The following is a 24,758-nucleotide window of genomic DNA, read 5'->3' on the forward strand; positions in this document are numbered from 1 at the left end:
CAGATGTTGCAATCCAGATTCTGACTACCTGCTGAGTGAAAACTTTTTTTAACTGAAACTCCTCTAAATCTCCTGTCCCTTATTCAAAACCTATGCCCTCTCGTGAGTGACCCCTCAACCAAGACTCACCTGTCCATACCCCTCATAATCTTATACACCTCAAGCATGTTCCCCCCCCCCCCAGTCTTCTTTGCAATAAAGAAAACCATCCAAGCCTACTAATCTCTTCTTGTAGCTTAATTTCTCCATCCCAAACAATATCCTGGTGAACTTCCTCTGTACCTCATCTGGTGCTATCACATCCTCCTTGTAGTGAGATGACCAGAATTGCACACACTACTCCAGCTGTGGACTCACCAACCCTCTGTTTAACTCCAACATTACCTCCTTCCTCTTACATTCTATTCCAAGACTGATGAAAGCAAGTGTCCGCACGTCTTCCTAACTATCCTATTCACATGCTCTGCCAACTCCAGGGATGTGTGAATAGTTCTAAGCTACCCAGTGTCCTGCCAATCATTAAATACTGCCTGTTATGACATGTGGTAACCCTCCTGCTTAATTTAAACTAGCAACACAGAAAAGATTTATCTGAAACACAGAAAAGTAATCTGAAAATTCAAAAACTATTTAAAGTAAAAAAAATTAACAACTTTATTTCTTAAAGTATATCAGAGAATAATTAACAACTATTTACAACTCCTTCCTCTAACCTATCTTTTACTTTCCCCTCTACAATACTGGTCTGATAAAAATCCCGATTAAGATTTACAAAACAAAACTTCTTATCCCAAAACCAGGCAACTTTCGGTTATTCTCTGTATTCCTGTCGTCTTCATTTTAGGGATTCTGCTTCACAGGTTACTGTTCAATAAAGGTATTTTTTAAGAGAGCTATTTTTCAGGCAGTCTTTACATGCTGGTGGCTTGGCAGTTCTCCCAACTGTTAAATTTTCCCTGGTCTTATATCTCCAAAGCATCGGATTGAGTCATTGGCTTTTAAGATTGTTAATATACTAAATTCAAATTTGATTGGAATTTGGTCTTTTTCCAGGTATAATTTAAATTGGCCTAATTCGAATCTGTTTTGTTGTTTCCAGGCAACACGACTAATCTAGCTTTTGACCAAGTGTTACATGTTACCTTATTGAGAACATTTGGTGCTGTCAGGTAGTTCTGCTAGCTTCTAACTCTCTTTAAGCTACAGTACAACCACATCTTCATAATGCTTCCTCACCTTGTTTCTTCTTCTAAATTGCAACAGCTTGTACTTAACAGGGTTAAATATCACCTGCCACCAGTCTGTCCATCTAACCAATCCATCCATATCTTCCTATAACCTATAACCATTTTCTTTGCTATTAACACCACGCTACCAATCTTGGTGTTCTCTGCAAATTTGCTTAACAATCTCCCACATTTTCATCTATATCATTTATGTATGTAAAAAACAATAAGGGTCCCAGTATTGATCCTTGTGGTACACTGCTGGACACCGGCCTCCAGTCACTCGAACAGCCTTCTACCACTACCCTTTGTGTCCTATTACTAGGCCATCTTACCAAGTTTCCCTCAATTCCATGTGCTTTAACCTTCTCAGTCAGTATCATATGTGAGAACTTGGCAAAAGCTTTGCTAAAATCCATGTAAACTATCTCAACTGAACTTCACTCATCCTTTCTAAGAAATTTGTTAGGCATGATCTCCCTCTGACAGAGCCATGCTGATTATCCCTAATTAACCCATGCCCTTCTAAGTGGTTATCAATTCGGTCCTTCAGAATTTTCTCCAATAGTTTCCCTACCACTGACATGAGACTCTCACCTGTCTTAATTTCCTGGTTCAACTCTACCACCCCTCATAAAAAATGGAACCACATTAGCTGTCCTTCAATCCTTTTCTGTCAGAGCCCCTGCAATTTCCTGCCTCGCCTCTCACAGTAGCCTAGGATGCAATTCATTCAGGCCAGAGAATTTGTCTATTTTAAAACCTGACAAAGCCTCTAATATGACCCATTTTTTAAAAGTCAAATTGCTGTACAGGTTTCTCACAGTCCCTTTCCTACATTCCATACCCATGTTCTCCTTTTCCAGAGTGAAGACCAAAGGGAAGCATTCATTCAACACCCTTCAAATACCCTGTGGCTTCACACACAGATTGCCCCCTTGAACCCTAATGGGCCCTCCTCTTTCTCTGGTTAACCTCCATTCAATGTATTTATAAAATATCTTAAGATTCTCCTTAATCCTGTTCGCAAGCCCTTTTTCATGCCCCTTTTTGCTCTTCTAATTGCTTTCTTAATTTCCGTCCTGCACTTTCTGTATTCCTCTAGGGCTGCAGCTGAATTGCTGTCTTTGCATTTCCAATAAAGCCTTTCTCTTCTCTATCCGGTTCTGAATTGTCCTAGACATCTAGGGTTCCCTGAATCTATTGTTCCTACATTTGGCCTATATTGATCACGGTACTGTCATGGGAATACAGCAGAGATTGTAGTCACTCGGTCTCCTTTTTCCCAATAGGAAAGGTCACAGAGTCATAGAGATGTACAGCATGGAAACAGACCCTTCGGTCCAACCCATCCATGCCAACAATCTAGTCCTACCTGCCAGCACCCGGCCCATATCCCTCCAAACCCTTCCTATTCATATACCCCTCCAAATGCCTCTTAAATGTCGCAATTGTACCAGCCTCCACCACGTCCTCTGGCAGCTCATTCCATACACGTATCACCCTCTGTGTGAAAAGGCTGTCGCTTAGGTCTCTTTTATATCTTTCCCCTCTCACCCTAAACGTATTCCCTCTAGTTCTGGACTCCCCAACCCCAGGGAAAAGACTTTGCCTATATTTTGTAACCCTTTGTAAAGTCACCCCTCAGCCTCTGATGCTCCAGGAAAAACAGTCCCAACCTGTTCAGCCTCTCCCTATAGCTCAAATCCTCCAACCGTGGCAACATCCTTGCAAATCTTTTCTGAACTTTTTCAAATTTCACAACATCTTTCCGATAGGAAGGAGACCAGAATTGCACGCAATATTTCAACAGTGGCCTAACCAATGTCCTGTACAGCCGCAACATGACCTCCCAACTCCTGTACTCAATTCTTTGACCAGTAAACGAAAGCATACCAAACACCTTCACTATCCTATCTACCTGCGACTCCACTTTCAAGGAGCTATGAACCTGCACTCCAAGGTCTCTTTTTTTCAGCAACACTCCCTACGACCTTACCATTAAGTTTATAAGTCCTGCTAAGATTTGCTTTTCCAAAATGTAGCACCTTGCATTTATCTGAATTGTAATCCTCTTTGCTGTCCACTACACCTCCAATTTTGGTTAATCTGCAAACTTACTAACTGTACCTCTTATGCTCAAATCCAAATAATTTATGTAAATGACAAAAAGTAGAGGACCCAGCACCGATCCTTGTGGCACTCTACTGGTCACAGGCCTCCAGTCTGAAAAACAACCTTCCACCACCACCACCCTCTGTCTTCTACCTTTGAGCCAGTTCTGTATCCAAATGGCTAGTTCTCCCTGTATTCCATGAGATCTAACCTTGCTAATCAGTCTCCCATGGGGAACCTTGTGAACACCTTACTGAAATCCATATAGATCACATCTACCGGTCTGTCCTCATCAATCCTCTTTGTTACTTCTTCAAAAAACTCAATCAAGTTTGTGAGATATGATTTCCCACACACAAAACCATGTTGACTATCCCTTAATCAGTCCTTGCCTTTCTAAATACATGTACATCCTGTCCCTCAGGATTCCCTCCAGTAACTTGCCCACCACCGAGGTCAGGCTCACCAGTCTATAGTTCCCTGGCTTGTCTTTACCGCCCTTTTTAAACAATGGCATCATATTTGCTAACCTCCAGTCTTCCAGCACCTCACCTGTGACTATTGTTGTTACAAATATCTCGGCAAGAGGCCCAGCAATTACTTCTTTAGCTTCCCACAGAGTTCTCGGGTACACCTGATCAGGTCCTAGGGATTTTTCCACCTTTACCTGTTTTAAGACATCCAGCACTTCCTCCTCTGTAATCTGCACATTTTGCAAGATGTCACCATCTATTTCACTACAGTCCATATCCCTTTCCACAGTAAATACCGATGCAAAATAATCATTTAGTATCTCTCCCATTTTCTGCAGCTCCACACAAAGGCCTCCTTGCTGATCTTTGAGGGGCCCTATTCTCTGCCTAGTTACCCTTTTGTGCATAATGTATTTGTAAAAACCTTTGGATTCTCCTTAATTCTATTCGCCAAAGCTATCTCATGTCCTCTTTTTGCCCTTAAAGGTGCAGAGTTTGTAAGGATTCCTTTGTTTACATAAAACAGGATCCTGTGCGTTAAGTAAAGCTCCTGGTATGCATAAATGCATCACATTGTGATGGTCTTAAATTGGCATCCAGTGTATCTCTTCGTTCACTTTGGATTATTTAATAAATAATTTCCAAAAGCAGATCTGAGTGTGGTGATCAAACAATGAGTTAAAAGTTTAGTTTTAGCTGTTTTAAGAAGGATGGAAAGGTGGAGAGAGAGAAATTTGAGTAGGCAATTCCAACGTTGAAGGCTTAAGTAACTGAAGACACAAACACTACTGCTGAGACAAAAACAGGAAGGTATGTCTGACAGGCCAAGGATAGAGAAGTGCAGAGTTCTCTTGGGGTAAGAGAGGAGAAGCTTGGAGGCATTTGAAAACAAGATGAGAATTATAAAATTGAGCCAGAGGAAGAGCCAACTACAACAGTAGCATAAAATTAGTGGATGAATAGAACTTAATGAAGAGTTCAGATAAGGTCAGAAGAGTGAATTTTGGGTGTGATTAAATGTATGGAGGGTGGAAGGAAGGAGAGTAGTTGGGAAGTAGTCAAATACCTGTGGTATTAAAGTATGGATGCAATTTCAGTAGCAGGTGGACTGTGGGAGATTAGGTGGAAGTTGGAGTGGGCAATTGTGATGGAGCAGATATGGCATCAAATAGGACAGGACCTGAACTGTTTTGATACTACTGAGAATCACATAGGTAAGAAATGGGAATGCTTGGTCTGAAGATAATGATGCATGGATGAGTTGTCAGTCTTTTCTTTCATTCTACTGTATAGTGTATATAGTAGGGGCCTCTAGTGGTAGGAGAACAATACTTCATTAGCTTTGCTCATGAAGGTTGATGGTGTTTGCACCGTTATTGTTCAGTAATTAGAAGGAATGTTTTCTTGAATTATCCAGATGGAAATATAAACTGTTTCAATTCATTGTTAAAAACATATTTAGAAAAAAATAACCACACAGTAAATTAGCAAATCCAAAACAAACTTCAAAGTTCAGAGTTTAAAACTAAGGGAAAACTGGTAATTTTCTAACTTCAAATCTGCCAGCACCATTTAGTTGTCTGGAAAGATCCTGAGAAGCAGTCAGTATGTAGTAAGCATATATTTTTATCACTTGAATCTATTTACAATTTTAATCATTGATTAGTTATGAGAGCAGCAAAAACTCCTTAAATTCAACTCTTTACAGTTGAGATTATCTACCTTAAGTAGTGTATACTCAATTATCTGTAAACACATTTAAAGGTAACATAGTAGCCTGTATTTGTGTTCATAAAGCAGTCTCCTCTACATTAGGAAAGTCAAGTGCAGATTGGATATCTGTATAGAATTGTAGAAGAATCATAAAATCATTCAGTGGGGTGCCATAGTGACATAATGGTTGGCACTGCTGCTTCACAGCACTGGGAGTCTGGTGTTGGGCAACTGCGTGTGTTTTCATTGGGTGCCTGCCATTTCCTCCCACAGTCCAAAGATGTGCAGGTTAGGTGGATTGGCCATGCTAAATTATGCACAGTCATTGATGTCTAGGTTATGTGGATTAGCCATGGGGAATGCAGGGTTACAGGGATCGGGTTGGGAAGAGGGTCTGCGTGGGATGCTCTTCAGTGGGTCGGTATAGGCTCAGTGGCCGAATGGCTTCTATCTGTACTGTAGAGATTTTATGATTCGAGTACAGAAGATGCTGTTTGGTCTGTTGGGTCTGTATGTCCAAACGTATTGTGAAAAGATTTTTCCTCAAAACTCCTCTAAACCTCCTGGCTTTGCCCTTCAAACAAGGAAACAGCTATTTTCTATCCAGCCTGTCCATTCCCCTCATAATCTTATACATCTGTATCAGGCTCCCCCCTCAGCCTTCTCTGCACCAGAGAAAACAATCCAAGCTTACCCAGTTCCTCTTCGTAATTAAACTGCTTCATTCCAGGCAACATCCTGGTGAATCTCCTCTGCACATTCTCCAGTGCAATTACATTCTTCTTACAGTGTGGTGACTGGAAATGCACACAGTACTCCAGTTGTGGCCTAACAAAGTTGAACACAGCTCCAACATAATCTCCCTGCTTTATAGTCTATGCCTTGACTGATAAAGGCAAACATCTCATATGCCTTCTTAACTATCTTATTAATCAGTCCTCTCTCCTTCAGGGGTCTGTGGATAATAACCTAATGACCCCTCTATTTTTCTGAGTTTCCTAGTATCCCCCATTCACCTCACATTTTTCAGAGTTAAATTCCATCTGCCAATAATCTGCCCGTCTGTTTTTATTGTCGTCTAACCTAAAACCTTCCTCTTCACTGTCACCCACCCAGTCTTTATCATGCAAAAACATATCATTCTCCAGCCACACATTCTCATCCACATCATTTATGAATAACAGACAATAAGGTTCACAGCACTGACCCCTGTGGTATGCCACTGCACATGGGGTTCTACCCACAAACTGCCTTTTATCACCACCTCAAATTATAATCAGATTTGTTAGGCAGGATCCTGATCAGACTATCTGCCGACTATCTGATCAAATCTTGTCTCTGGAGATTAATTTTTTGCTTCAGTATTTTCTCCAATAGTTCTCTTGTGGGACTCACTTGTTTGTTGTTTCCTGGTCTATCTCTACCATCTTTCTTGTATAGTGGAGCCATATTAGTTCCCTGGCAATCCTCTGCCACCTCTCCTGAGACAATTTAGGACTTTTGGTCAGGGTCCCTGTTATTTCGTCCCTCATCTCCCACAGCAGCCTTGCCTGCAAATCAGCTGGACATTTGTCCACTTTTAAACCTGCCAATATCTCCAAGATCCACTTGCTTCTTATATCAATCTGCTCAAGAACCTCCAGACCACCTTCTCAAATTCTGTACATGCATCCTGCCCCCAAGTAAAAACAGATGTGAAGTACTCATTAAATACTCCTTTGGTTCCATGCACTAGATTTCCTCCTTAGTCCTTAATGGACCCTACTCTTTCCCTCCAAATACTTACTCCTTGATATACTTGTAGAATGTCACCCTAATCTTGCTGGCCAGCATTTCGTCATGCTCTCTGAATTGCTTTCTTTCGTAGCCTCTGCACTTTCTATACACCTTTAGGGCCTCTGTTAAGATACATGGCCATTCACTTACCTATTTTTTACAGCCCAAGAAGCTTCCTTTTAGCCCTACAATTTTTTTTCTGACCTTTAAACATCAACCCATCCATGTAACTACATGCCCCTTAATTCCATTCACCACCTTGTTGAATGCTTTTGAATATTTATAAGCCACACTCACTACATTTTCTTCACCTGCAATGTTTTTAAACAAATCATTCTGGAGGGTTTGTTGAGCATGCCTTTCAGATTCTAAATACTCTGTGTTTCTCCAATTGCTTTTGTAGTTTAATTCTATATTACTCAAGTAATATTATAGCTTAATCTGGTCTAGGTCTCTGAAGTCAGGTGTCAAATTTGTCACTACATTCGGCATAATTCCTCTTTCGAAACAATTTTGAAAAATTAAAATCTGAGTTAACATTATGATCGTATAAGGAAGAACAAGGTGATAAATGCATCTGTAAAATTTTCATTCAACAAGATCATGAAAATAATTTCATTATTTTTACAGAATGAGAGCTTCCATACTTACCCAGCTGAATTGAGATAATTTGGAGAATGCCTGCATGTAAAAGGAAGAAACAGGATTGACAAACTTTCTTTTAAAAAATGACTCTTGATCATGTGTTCTTCAAAAACACACATTCCATCTGGAAAGGCAAAATACAAAGGGCTAAAATATTCCAGATCAGAGTACAATGTTTTACATCAGGTTATACAAAAGAATAGGGCTTCATATTCACATATTTCTAAGGCTTTAGGAAAAGACATTTCAATGTATGCATTTTGAATCAATAGTATCACAAATTTCATTCAGCACAGTTTCAATTATGACAGTTGTAAACAATGTACACAAGTATTGTTTTATACAAACATCTTTTCAGCACCGAATCAAATACTGAAGAAGACTGACATCTAATTGTTACACAACGGGTAAATCTATTTAAAAGGGTTCTGCTGCCAGTTTTGTGATGAGTGTTTTTACTCATTTTTGCTGTTATACACTCAGCAAAATCTACACCCTTCAGACTATGGATTGTTGTTTCTGTTTCACATTATAATAGTCAAGTAAAACCTTTTATAATTTGAAGAACCACTAGTTGAGTCTGACCAAGATTGAGAACATATTTATTGATCTGAAACTGAAGTCAAGTAATCAGACATTTGTTTGTACATGAAAATCAATGTAATAAGGTTGTAACCTATTAGTCTTTACCCCTTACCATGGTGGTGGTACACCTGTACAAAATGATCAGTTTTGACCAGTAATAATAATTCACAGTATACCTGTATTTATTCATGTAATATCAAAAATACGTACAAAACTAATCAGTTAAAATGTAATTTTGAAAAATTTTGCAGACTGACATCCAGTTGATCATTTGTTGGTCCTCTGGTCTTAGATGTAACAGGAGGCTGAAAAGGCAGACAGAAAAGGGATATTTTAAGGTCTGGTTTTCAGCAAATAGGCCTTTATTTCTGCATCATTTCCCACATCTGTTAGATTCTTAGAATTTCACTAGTGGTTAGAATTGCTGGTCCAGCAAACAAGTGCTTCATGAAAACCTCACATTTTGTCTCTTGCATGATGCCTTCTGAAAATCAAATTGTCATGGTCCTGATTTTCATCATTATTTGAATTAATATAGAGCACATAAGTAATCTTTGCACTTTAAAATTAATTTCATTAGTTAAGTCACTTGTCTTCAAAGTTGCTTTCAGGTACATTTTGTTGAACTTCCTGTTTCTAGGAAAGAAGAAACCAGTTTAATATCAGCTTTTGTTTACTGTGACCAGTTTAGTTTGCATCACACTATTCAGCTGTGCAAAACAGGAAGTGGACTCTGCTTCATAGGGTATACAACATGAAGAAACAGTAACATTTCATTTACTTCATGAAACTGTGCTGGGCCATGTTTTTAAGAAAACAATCTAGTAATACATTTTGGTAAAGTATTATTTTCCAGGATATGCTATAAATTAAAAATGAGCTAAAACATTCCACGGATAGTTTGATAAAAATAAGTAAAGCAGCAAAATTATTTGTGAGACTGGGGAGCCATGCAAGGTGGTTTAACTAGCAGTTAGAAAAGTATTGGAGCTGCAGGCATGTACAAATTAAAATGAAACACCCAATGATTCTATGGATCCCAGATGACTGTGAGAGTCATGCAGTTAATTTCATGATTCCTGCTTTTGATCATATGTAGTGAGCACTTCAGATGTAACATCAGACAGATGAGGTGAAACTGTACAAAAACAGCAAAGACTTTTTTTCTCCCGCTACCATTCTATTAACAATGATTTTTTTCCCCTTTTTTTTCCACTTGGCTACAAGATTTAATATTTTGCAATTACCATTGCAGCACTCTTGAGATGGATATTAAAAAATGTGATGGACTCTGAGATTGCAGTCAGTAACACAACTATTTGTTAAAGAAGCATTAAGAACATAGTTTTACAACTTTTGTTATTCTTTTGTTAGATTTGCTAGCCTGATCCATATCCAATATTTGTTGTCCATTTCTTAGTTGCCCAAGAATGTGGCGGTGAACTGCCACCTTGAATCACTGAAGTCTATCTGATGTGACTACTCTTAGTGTTAGGATCTGTAAAAGAGGGGAGTTCCAGCATTTGTTAAGATGCTATCAAACGAACCTTGGTATGTTATTGCCATGCACCTCATATACAATACACAATGCTGCCACTGTGTTATTGTGCAGAGTGTGAATGTTTAAGATGATGGACAGGGACGCTGATTAAGTGGGCAACTTTGTCCTGGAACACTGATATTGGAGCCATACTAATCCAGGCAAACAGAATACATTCCATCACAGTCATCATTTGTTTTGCAGAAGGTGAGTTACTCACTTCATAATTCTCAGTGTCTGAATTGCTTTTGTACCCACAATATTTATATAGCTGGTCCTGTTCCTAGTTAATTGTAACCTGCAAGATGATGTTACTGGGAATCAAGCAATGATAATGTCGTTGAATATTGAGTGGACATGATTAGACTTTGTCAATTCTAAAATGTAATTCCAAATATACCTAAAAATTGTAATTGTTAGAGAAGTAGCAATTTAATTCCTTTTCATTAATCAACACAATTGATTCTGTGGCTACAGTCACAGAAGATATTGTTAGCAAGGTATTACCAGCTCGATGCTTTAAGGGGCAACTATATGCTATTTTACATCTATATACTATTTTCTAATATATGAATAGGTGAGAAGTAGTACAAGTTACATTTACATAGCGTCTTGATGTAGAAAAACAAGTTGAGGCACTTCACATTTTCAGTTTGAGGAGACTATTAAAAACATCAAATATATGGTTTTGAAAAACATTTTGAAGATGAATCAGAATTATGGTACAGAAGGCGATAATTTGGTCCAGTGAAGCAATGCAGACAGTGGGTCTACAACAAGCAATATGACTTAGGGCTATTTGCCTTCCTTTATCCTAAACCTACCTCCACCACACTTCACTACCAAACCACCCACAAGGAAGATGCAACCTATCTGGCTTCTTCCATTTTCCCTGGAGCTAGCCAGTGTCCTGGAAAACTAAAGCCCTCCCTCCTCCATCATCCAGGAGGTCCAAAGGTGTCAAGGTCCAAAACTAAGTCTGCCTAGTGATAATTATCACTATATAAGCTAACTCAGTAGTATCTGCCTTATCCTTCTATTTCAGTACTCACTTGCACTTGGCATTAGGGGTAATCCAGAAATGACTCAATTTGAGGTCCTGCCAATTTTCTACCAAGGTCCATAAATTCTGATTTCAGGACCACATCTCCCTTCCTACCCAGGTCATTGGTACCACAATGGTACCAATCTACACCACAACTTCTGGCTGTTTGCTCTTGCTCAGAAGAACTTCTTGCAGCTGTCCTGTGACATCCTTGACCTGGCACCAGGGAAGCAACATATCAACATGGAGCCAGGTCCCTGAAATTATTATTGCTTTTCCTTTCTTACTTGCTTCTTGTACAACCAAGCCATTTGTGGTGCCACAAACCTGGCCATAACTGCATTCTCTTGAGGGACCAGAATCCTCAAAAAGGCAAAGATAACTTGTAAGTGGGCCCTCTGAGGACCCTTGTACCACTGCTTGTTTCTCTTGAATTGCCTGGCAGTGACCTATTCCTTTTCTGCCTCTAGGCCTTTATGTTGAAATGGGATCATCTCTCTGATTGTACTAACCATATAACTCTCAGCCTTATTGATGTGACTCCAGCAGTTGCTTGAGCTCTGAAACCTGGAGCTCCATTTTCTGCAGCTAGGAGCCATTCTTGTACATGTGCTTGTCCAGGACATCAACAGGGCCCATGCCTTCTAACATATTATGGGCCACACATTCAATTTACTATCTTCAAATCTTATATTACTTTATTATATTGGCTTTGACATTCCTTATGCCTTGTTTTTCTCAGTTAAACCTATGATGACAAAAGATGGTAGTTTTAGCATGAGGATAAAAAGACTGCAGTTGTGTTACCTTTGGTATGCGGAACACACTGGAGTAGAGTTGACAGAATTTGCAGTGGAATGAGGTGACTTAATCTGAGAAATCAGAAAAAAGCATTGTTGTCCAGCATCTGGATTGTGTCAAGGTCCAAAACTAAGTCTGCCTGGTGATAATTATCACTATATAAGCTAACTCAATAATTTGTGAACATGCAGCTTTCCTCCTCAGATAGGAATGTTTACACCATACATCACCCCAAAATTGTTCCTGTTGACTTCCTTCCACTTAGCACTAACTGTTCTGCTCAAATCAAATCAAACAATGGATCCTGTTCTGCTCAAAACCATCTCACTGACAAAAATGTGACTACTTTCTTGATCTTTCTCTATTCTCTGACTAAATGTGATCAGAAAGGTGAACTGTCCCTCAGCACAGAGTGTTGACATTTGTTTTTGTTTATAACTTTTTGACTTCTTAAGGCTGCTAAGTCTTCTGTTGACTCTATAGTTGTCCATTTTTAAAATCAGTTTTCAGCTTTTTCAAGAGCAGATGAAGACCGTAAGATCACTGACTGAAGACTTATAGCAGCAGCCTTGGGAAACTGAGACAGTACCACCTTTGACATTGGTCACAACAATTTCTCTTTTAAGAAGCAAGTAGAGAATCCAAAGATACTCATGAGTGCAATCATATAAAATGCAACCTTAATCCTAGACAATTGCTACCATACACTTCCCCTTTCTGGATCATGACCTTCTGTTGGGCTGATATGATGGGTCTTAAATTGCCAGATTACACACGGAAACACCCTTGTAGAGTCTTTGTAGGCTTGGTGTACACAGGAACACCACCTTGTATGTCAATGTCACAAACTAGTTCTCCTGACCCATATCTTAGTTTCTTCCTCCTGGCTGACTCACTGAAAATAACTGTCCCTCAAAGGATCCTAAAATAGACAGAAGTTTACTCTGAATAGATAATAAACATGGGGTGGAAAATGGGATGATTTTTGGCAGTTGCACTTCTGATTGACAACTTTGATGCAATCTCACTAGGGGATATCAAGCCGCAGGTCATCAGGAATCCAGTGATTGGAAGCAAGCACTCGTGTCCACATGAAGGAAGGGATATTAAAGATGATTCAGATGCCAAGTTTAAGATAACTTGCAAACAGTGGAAAATATTCTGGGAAAAAGTCTTCATATAATCTTTCAACACTTCTGTCATACGTAGTTGGACAAAAAATAGTTGTCTGCAAGAGCAAATTTTTACAGAAAAAGAACTTCTTAAAATGTTTGCATTAAATGTAAGTGAATGAAGAGAAGCATGAAATAAAAAAGAACATTAACCTGTATCTTTCTGTGTGAATGTTGACTGACTGGTTGTGTATTCCTGGTTTCTTTCAAAGTTTGGATTCCTTTTGAACAGATGAGAAAGAGAAATAAATGAAGGAAAGAAAGAAAAGTCATTCAGATCATGTTCTGTAAAACAGATGACACTACCAGCATTCAGTTCATATCTAATTTTAAGAGGACAGTACAGACAGAGTTAATCTCGCAGCATGACAAATAACCTGCCATTTATTTTTCTATTACCTGGTTTTGAGTTCAAAACCTAATAGCTTTTAAATGTTTGGTCACATTAGCAATACTTTAATAAAATCTTTGACCAGAAACCTACCTCAATAGGATCCCTGGCCCTCTGCACTTAACCTATGTCATTAATATCTTGGTAACAGAAACACAAACTCACACTCTGACCCTCATAGTTCAGTCTCAAATGTATCATCTTGTATAAAAATCTCAAAGTACCTTTTATCCAAGTACAATCTACTTTTTTTTAAAAAACTTGGATTAAACACGTAACAATTTAAGTATACGATAATTTTAATTAAATGATTTCAAATGAAATAGTCTGTACATTTACTACTGAGAGATAAAATGGCACTCTATACAACCTCTCAAATGTTCAGCTATCAAAATGTCAAGTAGGAAGATGATAAACATACTCTAAAATTAAAGTGCAGATATAATATTTGCTTGGTACTTCATCAGCCAGGCAGACATAAGAATCTGGCTTTACCTCTCAGAATCTGCTGGTCTAATCAGAGCCCCTCATTTGCACTGGCATTAAATATCATTAAAAAAAAACACTGATTGTCCCTCTCTGAAACTAAATCTGCTATTTGCAATCACAATATCTACATATAGTGAGTACATTCCTGTTCCTTTAAAATATTGATCTATTATGGATTAACAAGGATTTGAGGGATATAGTTGAAAGGACACATCTTCACAGTAATAGCTTATAAGTAAATTTACTTCAAACCAAATACAACTGTGATATCTCAATTTCTGCTATGTGAAAGTTTTTAAGCACAGTCCTATGCTTGACATATTTAAATCCAGATTGTTAAACTACTTCTAGAATGACAAACTGGTGTTAACCCAGAAGCTTTCAATACTGTTGAAGGAAAGTTGTTTTACCTGTATTAAACATTGCTCTATATCCAAACTATTAAGCACTGGAATTCATACAAGTGGTGAATGTTGGTGAAAAATGCTTGCACAGTCTCAAGCTCAGAAGTATTGCTTTTAAGTAATGAAATGATTGGGGTCAATATTCACAGAAAATTAGCTTACTCCTTTGCTCCAAAGTTAGACCCTTCTTAAGCTTAGTTATATAGTGATGCATGCAGTGATAACATTAAACTGGGGACTGCAATGGGTGAAGAGTTCAAGGCAAGTCATACTATACCTTTAACTAAATGGAGAAGAAACTTAGTTAACCTGAAGGCAGATGGCTAGTTACTGCTGCCACATGCCTTGTCCTGCAGTGTATTTATGCGGCTACATCAAGGAGCCGGAGACTGGGATCATAATTGCATCGTCTTACTGTTAAACTGAGGATTCCCCTAGACAAAGCACTCCCAACAAAAAAGAGATGTGTCCGTTCAGGGTCTGTCCTCTTTTGGATCTTAGGAATCTGTAATTTTGTATTCTGGTAGAAATTTGTCACAATCTCAGTTCAGTATCTGGCAAAAATTCATCTTTCTATGGGAGCTGGAAGCAGTCTGCTTCTGCGAAAGGGAGTAAATGTGCACACTTCAAAGTAAGTGATTGACCCTTCCTTATGCAAATTACTCAACAAGGACTCCAAATGGCAAGCATTATCTGTACTGCTGCTCTATTGGGAGGGGTGAAAATGACACACAGTGACAGTGTTGCTTTATACTACAGAGATGAAAAAAAACATAGGTTCTGGAAATCAACACTGCATGCTTTTAACACTCACTTTGATTGTCAGCTTTGACCAATATTGACACATTATTAATTTTTATTTTTAGAATATTTCTATTTTGTCCAGTAGCTAAAGAACTATTAGGGTAATAAACGAGCAGTCAATCTCATTCAAATAAAGACCATAAGATATAGGAGCAGAATTAGGCCATTCAGCCCATTGAGTCTGCTCCATCATTTGATCATGGCTGATATGTCTCTCAAGTTCATTCTCCTGCCTTCTCTCTATAACCTTTGATTCCCTCACCAATCAAGAACCTATCTATCGCTGTCTTAAAGACACTCAATGACGTGGCTTCTACAGTCCTCTACGGCAATGAATTCCATAGATTACCCACACTCTGGCTGAAGAAGTTTCTCCTTATCTCAGCTCTAAATGGTTGTCCCTTCTCTCTGAGGCCTTTTCTTCAGGTCAGAGTCTCTTCTACTGGTGGAAACATGTCCATGTTTACTCTATGCAGGCCTCTATAAGTTTAATGAGATTTCCACCCTTCTAAAGTAGTGGGCCTGCACAGGGGGAAGGTCAGCGGTCAGTGGGCCTGCACAGAGTGGGAAGGTCAGCAGTCAGTGGGCCTGCACAGAGCGGGAAGGTCAGCAGTGAGTGGGCCTGCACAGAGCAGGATGGTCAGCAGTGAGTGGGCCTGCACAGAGCAGGATGGTCAGCAGTCAGTAGTCCTGAGAGGAGTGAATCAGCCAGCAATTGTTGAGCTGGAGTGGAGTGGAGACTGTCACAGATCTCAAGCTCAGCAGTGTGAGGAGTGAGAGAGAGAGAGACCAGGTATGGGACGTCTACAGCATGGCGAAGCTGCAGGTTATAGAAGGACTAAAACATTTATCTTTTAACTTTATTTCTTTATCTTCCTAATTTATATTCTGAAGAACTGTAATGTAGCATCTTTAGCTTTTTTCTTCATTTCTCTCTTTTTGTACCTAATCTATTCCCGTACCTAAGATTTGTACCTAGGTATTTTGCTCCTAAGATGGCATCTTGTGTGGCAACATTGTCCACATTTCAATGTCTCCTGAATAGTTTGGGGGGGGGGGGGGGCACGGTGGCTCAGTGGTTAGCACTGCTGCCTCACTGCGCCAGGGACCTGGGTTCGATCCTCACCTTGGGTGACTGCCTGTGTGGAGTTTGCACATTCTCCCCGTGTCTGCATGTGTTTCCTCTGAGTGCTCCAATTTCCTTCCACAGTCCAAAGATGTGCAGGTCAGGTGAATTGCTCATGCTGAATTGCCCGTAGTGTTAGGTACGTTAATCAGGGGTAAATACAGGGTAGGGGAATGGGTCTGGGTGGGTTACTTTTCGGAGGGTCGGTGTGGACTTGTTGGGCCAAATGGCCTGTTTCCACACTGTAGGGAATCTAATCTAATCTACACGTGGCAATAAACCTAATTCAATTCAATTCAAATCAAATTAGCATGTGTGGTGCTACGAAACCCTGCTTGACACTATTGTAGTCACTAAGAGAAAGGATTCTTGTGTCTTGATGAGTTTCCCTTTGGTCTGCAGCACGAGGCAACAAAACCAGGCAGAACAGGACAAAGCTATAGAGAATAGACAGACAGAACAGTGAGGTAAATGCCTTCCCTGCTGTAGATAAAGAACATCTCTCCTCCTACCCCCATGAGGACTTCCCATACCAATCCCATGGATCTGAATGGCCCTCTCTCAGTTCCTAAACTATCCTGCACTATGTCACTGTGAATCAACCAGAACACTCTAATTCAGTAGAACTGGATGAGTGGAGCAGAAATATACTGATTCATGGAAATTACTTTTAACGATCGTTTGAGTAGTAAATTTGCAGGGGATCTGTTTTAGCACTTTCAGGCAAATCCAAATTATTGCAGTTAGCAATTAGGACTAAAATTGCACATTGAAACCAAACTTTCAGAAATAAATGCCTTATTAGAACAGGACCCATTTAGTGTTTGATTTTAGTATTACACCAAAATAAGTCACTGTAACTTTGCCTCTGAATATATGATCTTCTCTAAATGCTAGTTGTCAGTCAGAGTTGAAGAACATAACCCTGCCAACCTACATATATTCCCTACATATCTCAACAGTGAAGGAATTCATTGTTCACCATGTGTTTTGTTATTACAGGTTACTGATGTCAGATTTACTGGTGGAATCATGATTATGAAAATTATCCCAGGGATGACAGAAAGTATCTGGATGAGTCTGAATCTTAACAATGGCTTCAAATCGAGAGTTGGAGAAAGGGAATGAAGAGTGTTTAGTCACACCATTTGAGTGCATTCTAAGAGATTCATTCAGTTACTAATCGCAATACTCAGCACAGTACGATTTCTGGAGTCAGTCAGCTATAAAACCTGAAACTGACAAGTTTCCATGCAACTATAATACAACACTGAAGTTGTTTTAAGCCCCCAAAACAGAAAGGTTAGTCTCAGGTGAGATAAAAGTCTCTTATCTGACCCTTGTTGGCCTACACCCAGGTTAATGAGATGAGGCAAGGGGTCAACCAATTGCAAGGAAACCAAATTGACATTTATTTATCCCAGGTTTTGGGATGCCAGGACAGCTTCAGGGAAAGATGTAAACACCAGACAGCCCTGTTTGTGGGACAAGAGAAGCTAACTTCTCAGCTAAAGCAATATACTGTGCATGCTAGAGACCTGAAATGTAAACAAAGTTCTGGAGAAACTCAGCAAGTTTGGCAGCATGTGTGGAAATGTCCCATTAAACTTATTTCTACCTATATTGACTTTATCTTTTTCTCCCCATACCCAGTCTCTTCCCACTTATATTTGTGATTTGTTTCCTGCTTGACATCTGAAGTACAATTTCCAGTTTCCTGACTCCAACTGCCTCCTCTTCATCAAGAACATGCAATCCCTTTTCGTGTCCATCTCTCACCATGATGGTATGAAGGCTCTCCACTTCCTCCTAAAGGAGGCCTGAACAGTTCCCATCAACTGGTAACCTCCTTCAACTCTCTGAGCTTAATCTTGCTTTGAACAACTTCACATTTAACTCATCACACTTTCTCTGTCAAAGGTATAATATCATTATAGGGACCCAAATGTGTCCCAGAGATGCCAGTCTCTTTGTGTGGTATGGGGAACACTCCTTGTTCTACTCCCATTCAGGGTACAATCCACTTTCTCCAGTGCAATCATGATATTATTGGTACTGCTACCTCCCTCAACTGGAATTGGAAAAATTAACCCATTTTGCTTCTGATTTCCATCCATCTCTCAACTTCCCCAGCCCATCTTTGACTCTTCCCTTGAGTTTGTTGACTTAGCCTATCACCAGATATGAAAACAGATATCTACCATATATTCAGTCTAAACCCACCAACTCTGACAGTGATCTTGACTACAATCCCACATAACCCACATCCTGTGAGGACACCATCACAGTCATATTTGTTCCAATGATGCCACCTTCCAAAGGTGCCTCCAACTGGTTCTCTTTTTTTTTCTTTTCAGCCAAAAGCTCAACCTGATCATGGTTGGCAGTGCCCTCAGCTGAAAGCAACCCATTTCCTCAACTTCTGCTGTCAACCCTTCCCCCTCTCCCAGAACAACTTTAGGCTTCTCCCGATCTTCACTTTCCACTCGACCTACCTCTGCATTCGAGGGATCATCTCTGTCATTTCCATCACCAAACCTGGGGTGTTCTTCCAGCTGCAGATTTCCAGCATCTGCAGTTCTTTCTTTTATTACCAACATTCTACAGGGACTGTTCTCTCTCTGATACTCCTATCTACTCCTCCTAATGCTTCCTTATCTGTCCATGGCACCCTCCCATGAAACTGCAGAAAGTGTAACAATTGCCCTTTGATCCCATCTATTCTCACTATCCAAGGTCTTCCGAATGAAGCAGCTTATTTAGGCTGCTTTCAATCTGGTTCACTGTATTTACTGCTCACAATGCAGTTTCCTCTATATTAATGACACCAAATGCACCATTGGTTCACCAATCTATTGGTGCGCACCTTACAGAACACCTCTGCTTTTTCAGTAAGAATGACTCTGATCTTCCAGCAACTTGCTAATTCAATATACCATCTTTCTCTCATTTCTGCCTTAAGCCTCCTGCAGTATTCTTGCGAAACACAACAAAAGCAAGAGGAACAGCACTTTATTTTCCACTTAGGCACTTTACAGCCTTCAGGACCTAACATTGAGTTCATCGACTTCAGAACATGAGTGGTGTTCTCTATTTTGACTACAATCTAGATTAGATTAGATTACTTACAGTGTGGAAACAGGCCCTTCGGCCCAACAAGTCCACACCGACCCGCCGAAGCGCAACCCACCCATACCCCTACATTTACCCCTTACCTAACACTACAGGCAATTTAGCATGGCCAATTCACCTGACCCGCACATCTTTGGACTGTGGGAGGAAACCGGAGCACCCGGAGGAAACCCACACAGACACGGGGAGAACGTGCAAACTCCACACAGTCAGTCGCCTGAGTCGGGAATAGAACCCGGGTCTCAGGCGCTGTGAGGCAGCAGTGCTAACCACTGTGCCACTGTGCCACCCACGATCTCTCTCCCTTCTCTAGTTTGCATGGGTTTGCCTCAACAAACTATTCCCCATGACCATTAGCATGCATTTGGAATCTGTATATCTCCTCTACTATCATTAGCAATCTCTTGCCTTTTGCTCTGGGCACCCTCACCATGTGTTTCACTTGCTCCTCTCCCCTCCACTTTGTCAACAGCATAAAAGCCATCATTTTTCAGCCCTATTGAGTTCCAAAGATGTCACATCATTATTAAATGGAGTTTTGAAGATAAGGTTTTAATTTTGCCCTCTTCAGAACCAGGACATACAAAACAGACTTAAGAAAGAGAAACACCATTTAATGCAGAAATGAGAAGAAGGTGCTGATTGGTTGCACCATCATTGGCATAGAACTGTGACAAGAACAGTCAATCTTCATTCTCAGACCAGGTAGATAGATTATGATTGGTCAGGCAATTCCACAGGAAAGCAGCACAGATTGACTGTCTCCGTGATCCTTTTGAAAAAGGTGCAATGTATGTCTGTACAAATTCCTTTTGCTTGAGTATTTATGTATGTAGCTTCTAGCATGTGCAAGTGTATCATCTTGCAGGCTCAGTTGATGGTCTTACAACAGCTCCTTGTCTGACTCTTAACAAATGATTTCCACACACAGATCTAACAATGGATTTACTCTTCTCAGGCTTCTAGCACAGGGCTATTGGAGAACAAGTTGCATGGGACCAGTTGCAAATGGTCAATGGGACATGATGGAAGGCACAGCCTACATAAGCTGGAATCACATTGACACTAACACTCATAGCACTTTAATCATTTGGGTAACAAACAATATATCTTTTTGGTTTGATGGCAGCATTGTGTTACCGGAGAAATCCACTCATGGATTTACAGCATAGTAGCAGTGTGAGACAGCTAGCAACATGTGTTGTTCTGATTTTAGAGACACCTTGCCCCTCTGAGGGTAATTTGAAGTAGACTGGCACAGCTAATATTGGTGAACTTAGGCCCTTTCATGAGCTTTTGTGATATACAATAAATGATGCTTTTATCAATGTATCTTCCATATATTTAATTAGAGAAGATTCATGCATGTCAATTGGCATGCTGACAGATGGCTTCCATTTCCAAAGGCTGTTGCTAAGCATGGATTTTGGACATCTGTACAGCAGCAAGTAAAGTTAGAGGGAACATTGCTCATTGTTAAGCTCATACAATGCAGAGTTGGCTTGGGCCTATTCACAAGATTTCCAATAAGATTCATCTTGTAGAGTATGGGATTGTATGAATCCCAACATGTATAATGACCAGCAAATGTACACTTTCAATAGATATTAGTTAAGAATCAATTTTCTGACTTTTCCACATATTTATCAAGTAAGGGGTGTTCATCTGAAGTTCTGTTTCAAAGTATTTGAGTGTAGATTAAGATTGATGGTTAACTGTTCGACCATGCCAACTATGGTCCAACCAAACAGCACCCTTTTCTCATTCTATATAGTTTGGTGTCTCTTTATTCAGATCTATTTTGTGCATCCTATTCTGTTGAGCATATGGCAAAAGTTTCAAGCCCTAGTTTCCTTTAAGCAATGTTTAAATTTTGTGCTGCAAAGTCATATTTGACTCAAAACATTAACTCTGTTTCATTCTTCACAGATGGTGCCCGACTTGTTGAGTTTCTCCAGCACTTTCTGTTTTTAATACACTGCCATCTTCCCTCTCAATGGACATCCTCCCAATCCCTTCCCTATCTGAGCTCCCTGTCAATAGCCAGGCATCACTTTGTGATATTTCTGTCTTCAATAAGGTATGTTGGAGTAGTCACATTTGCATGGATTTCACTATACAATTAAGTTACATGAGGCTGCTGTCAACATACAACTAATATGCAGAAATGGTCACTGACTGCAATATCTTAAATCAAGTAATTTCAGATTAATGTGGTATAGATAACAGACGAATCCTACTTTGCCTGTGACATTTCCTGATGATTTCAGGCACTGCACCTTTTCCAACAGGACTTGTCTCTCCTTTAACAGCTCATTCTGCCTTTGCAGTAGTTCCATCACCTGCTGTGCACTGGCCTGACTGTGCTGATCCAACTGTTGCAGTCTGCAAAGACATAAACGACAGATGACACTTCAGGATAAATTCTCTGCTCCAGTATAATGTCTGCTGGTCTTTATTTAAAGTAATTTTGATATTTTTACCAAATGAATTCAACCATCTCAAGTAGAACAAAGCATGAGGAGTTTTGACATCAGGCAGAATAGAACTCTTTGATATCAGTGATATCTAGCTAATCCTGTTCCTATGGTCAGTCCAATATAACATGGCATTAGTTCACCCTTCAATCAAAACAGTCAACAGTGGTCTGTAATCCTTACAGGGCTGCAACCTAACTAGATTTCAGATGCCTCCACAAGGACACTGCTGTCCATGTTCCTTGAACAAAATGCTGTACATGACAGTATCTATTCGAAAGAGAGGGAGAAATAGATAGCGACTGCATAAATTCAGCAGAACCGGTTAGAGTGTACCACAGCCATAGGCACGTGCAGCCCTGACAAAAGTGGTGCTCAGATCTGCAAGAATCCTTACACTGTGCATTTGAGCCAGATATGCCACTCTTTGGAGCTATAAACTGAGTCTGTAGAGTCAATGATCAAAGAGGCTTTGAACAGGGTTAGTACAGAGAGCTCTTCAGTTTGGCTTAAAAATATCAATATGGAGATGTCTAGCTAATAGCTACAAAGCACATGGAATAGGAATGTTTGTAGTTAAAGACTTTGACTATATTCTTTGATTTCCTTTCAGAAATAGCTACCATCTCTAAAGGCTCAGGCTTGACCCACATTCCCTAAAAATCAGAGTGTCCTCCTTATGGACTTCAAATTCAAGAGTGTTCAATTCTGCACCATTTTTCATTTATTACTAAGCATTTTTTAAAGCTAAAATTTGTGCTAATTTTACTGACAAACTAATTTGATTGTAGCTGTTCAATGACAATCAGCACCCGCCAAACACAAACATCAATGTTCCAGGTTCAAACTCTCTCAAAGGAAACCAGATGATACAGCTACCATCATAGTAAATAATACTATAATAGTTTTTATCTTAAATGAGTTCAAGATCAAGTTAAATTGGCCAGGTACCTCTTGTGCATTCCCTTAAATATTCTTTGACCATGGTTATATTTCAGGCTAACTCATTAGTTAATTAATATACTTTTTTTGCCATTTTAATTCTATTAAGTCCACCTTTCTACATTTATTAGCTTCAGATTAAAACTCAAGTCATCCTTTCAGGAGGTGTGTAACCCACATTTAGGTCCTGTGTTTATGGTAAAACTGACACAGGAAGGTAAAATCTGCAAACTGCTGCCTCTGGATTATGTTCTTTGTTGGTGAAGTTTCTCCATATTAGGTGCAGAGAACCTTTGTCATATAATCTGCAAACATATTTGGCTCAGTCAATATAGTGGTTTGCAATGCTTTATGCATATGTAATAACAGGATCATTTAGGATACTAACTCAAGTTGATTCTGAACATGGATAATACTATTATGACATTTTCTGTTATGGTGACTGAGATAAATGGGTAGCTTCAATGCATTGCTCCTGTGACTTTTGATGTTCTGTATCTTATCAGCTTGCTGGAAGTTGAATTTGAGTATCATGGTGGTTTAGTAGTTAGCACTGCTGCCTCACAGCACCAGGGACCCAAGTTCAATTCCAGCCTCAGGTGACTGTGATGAGTTTGGACATTCTCCCTGTGTTTGTATGGGTCCCCTCTGGGTGCTCTGGTTTCCTCCCACATTCCAAAGATGTGCAGGCTAGGTGAATTAGCCATGCTAAATTGTTCATAGCATTCAGGGATGTGTAGGTTAGGTGCATTAGACAGGGATGAATATATGAGTAATAGGGTAGGGAAATGAGTTTAGGTGGAACACTCTTTTGACAGTCAGTGTGGACTTGTTGGGCCTGCAGGGATTCTATGATCAAATGGTCTGGCTTCCAATTTTTTTTCCCCTTTTCTGGAACTCGCATTCTTCTTGGTGCCATGATGGATGAGATGACCACACGAGAATGCCATGTTTCAAAAACCAAAAATATTAAAGCGACACACCTAATGGACCCTATTATTCCTGGACTCATCCTACAATGTGTGGCTGATTCCAAGAATGAAGGAAGACCATAATTTTCATGAGTAGCTCAGTTGTCATCCACTAAACAACTGCCTACATAAACTTGCAATTCTAATTTACCAAAATCACTTGCTATTTATTCCTTTTGAAAGAATTCTAACCCAGATATAGCCGGAAAAAGTTGAATTTCATGCAGGAATAATGTTTTGCTTCCTTATTCGTGCTTTCACTGTTCAACTCTAATTATCGTCAATCCATTTTCCAGTTTCACATGAAGACACGAATATGTTAGAAAACTGGTGTTTTGTGCTGTTTAATTTAGCTTCACTTGCAGAAAGCATCATTAGATGGATTTCAGTATAAATTGGTTATTTTGCACAAGCAATCTGTAAGAAATCCTAATTAAAGCATAACATTCCTTGGCAAATTACTTACACATTTATCAGGACTCAGCTGGCTGAGTTCTACTATCTGCATGTGTTTCTTTTTGACTATTAAAAAATGCAAGTAATTCTTTGAGTCTATTATTTATTTAATGAACTAATCACAGGAGGCTACTATACACCTATTCTCAAAATGTTCTTGTCACATTCAAAGAATTTTTTTAAAATGTGAGCTGGCATGACTGGAACCAGTAGACCACTTTGCTGACAATCTTCAACGGCCACTCTCAGAGACTTAAATTCCTTGCTAAAGCAACCAATGTATCATGCCTACAAGATGAGATTCATAAGATATATATTGTGCATTCAACTTAAAATGGCAATGATTAGAAAGATAGAAACAGGAAGAGGCCATTCAACACCTGAAGGCTCAAGAGAACTTAGAAAGTGAATTTGCACTGATGAGAATGGTCTCAATTTTAACTCCTTAGTTGGTACCAACTGAGATCGTGGCAGT

General features: G+C 39.6%; 1 protein-coding gene across 3 annotated transcripts in view; it reads right to left on the reverse strand.

The window, feature by feature from the left end:
• Positions 1-8,642: 8,642 nt before the first annotated feature.
• The window catches only part of sdccag8 (SHH signaling and ciliogenesis regulator sdccag8), a 369,171-nt gene continuing 353,055 nt past the window's right edge, over positions 8,643-24,758 (reverse strand). Inside the window, exons 17-19 of one of the 3 annotated variants that reach the window (XM_060830821.1) lie at positions 21,678-21,822; positions 13,245-13,312; positions 8,780-8,838 (exon numbers count right to left, since the gene is read on the reverse strand). In XM_060830821.1, coding sequence (XP_060686804.1) covers positions 13,298-13,312; positions 21,678-21,822 — 160 coding nt within the window. In that variant the 3' untranslated portion in view covers positions 8,780-8,838; positions 13,245-13,297. Of the gene's footprint in view, positions 8,839-13,244; positions 13,313-21,677; positions 21,823-24,758 lie in introns of all 3 variants that reach the window. The other 2 variants (XM_060830820.1, XM_060830822.1) reach the window with 2 other exon arrangements.

The sequence above is a fragment of the Hemiscyllium ocellatum genome, chromosome 10 (genome assembly GCF_020745735.1).
Source record: "Hemiscyllium ocellatum isolate sHemOce1 chromosome 10, sHemOce1.pat.X.cur, whole genome shotgun sequence".
Classification (NCBI taxonomy): Eukaryota; Metazoa; Chordata; class Chondrichthyes; order Orectolobiformes; family Hemiscylliidae; genus Hemiscyllium; species Hemiscyllium ocellatum.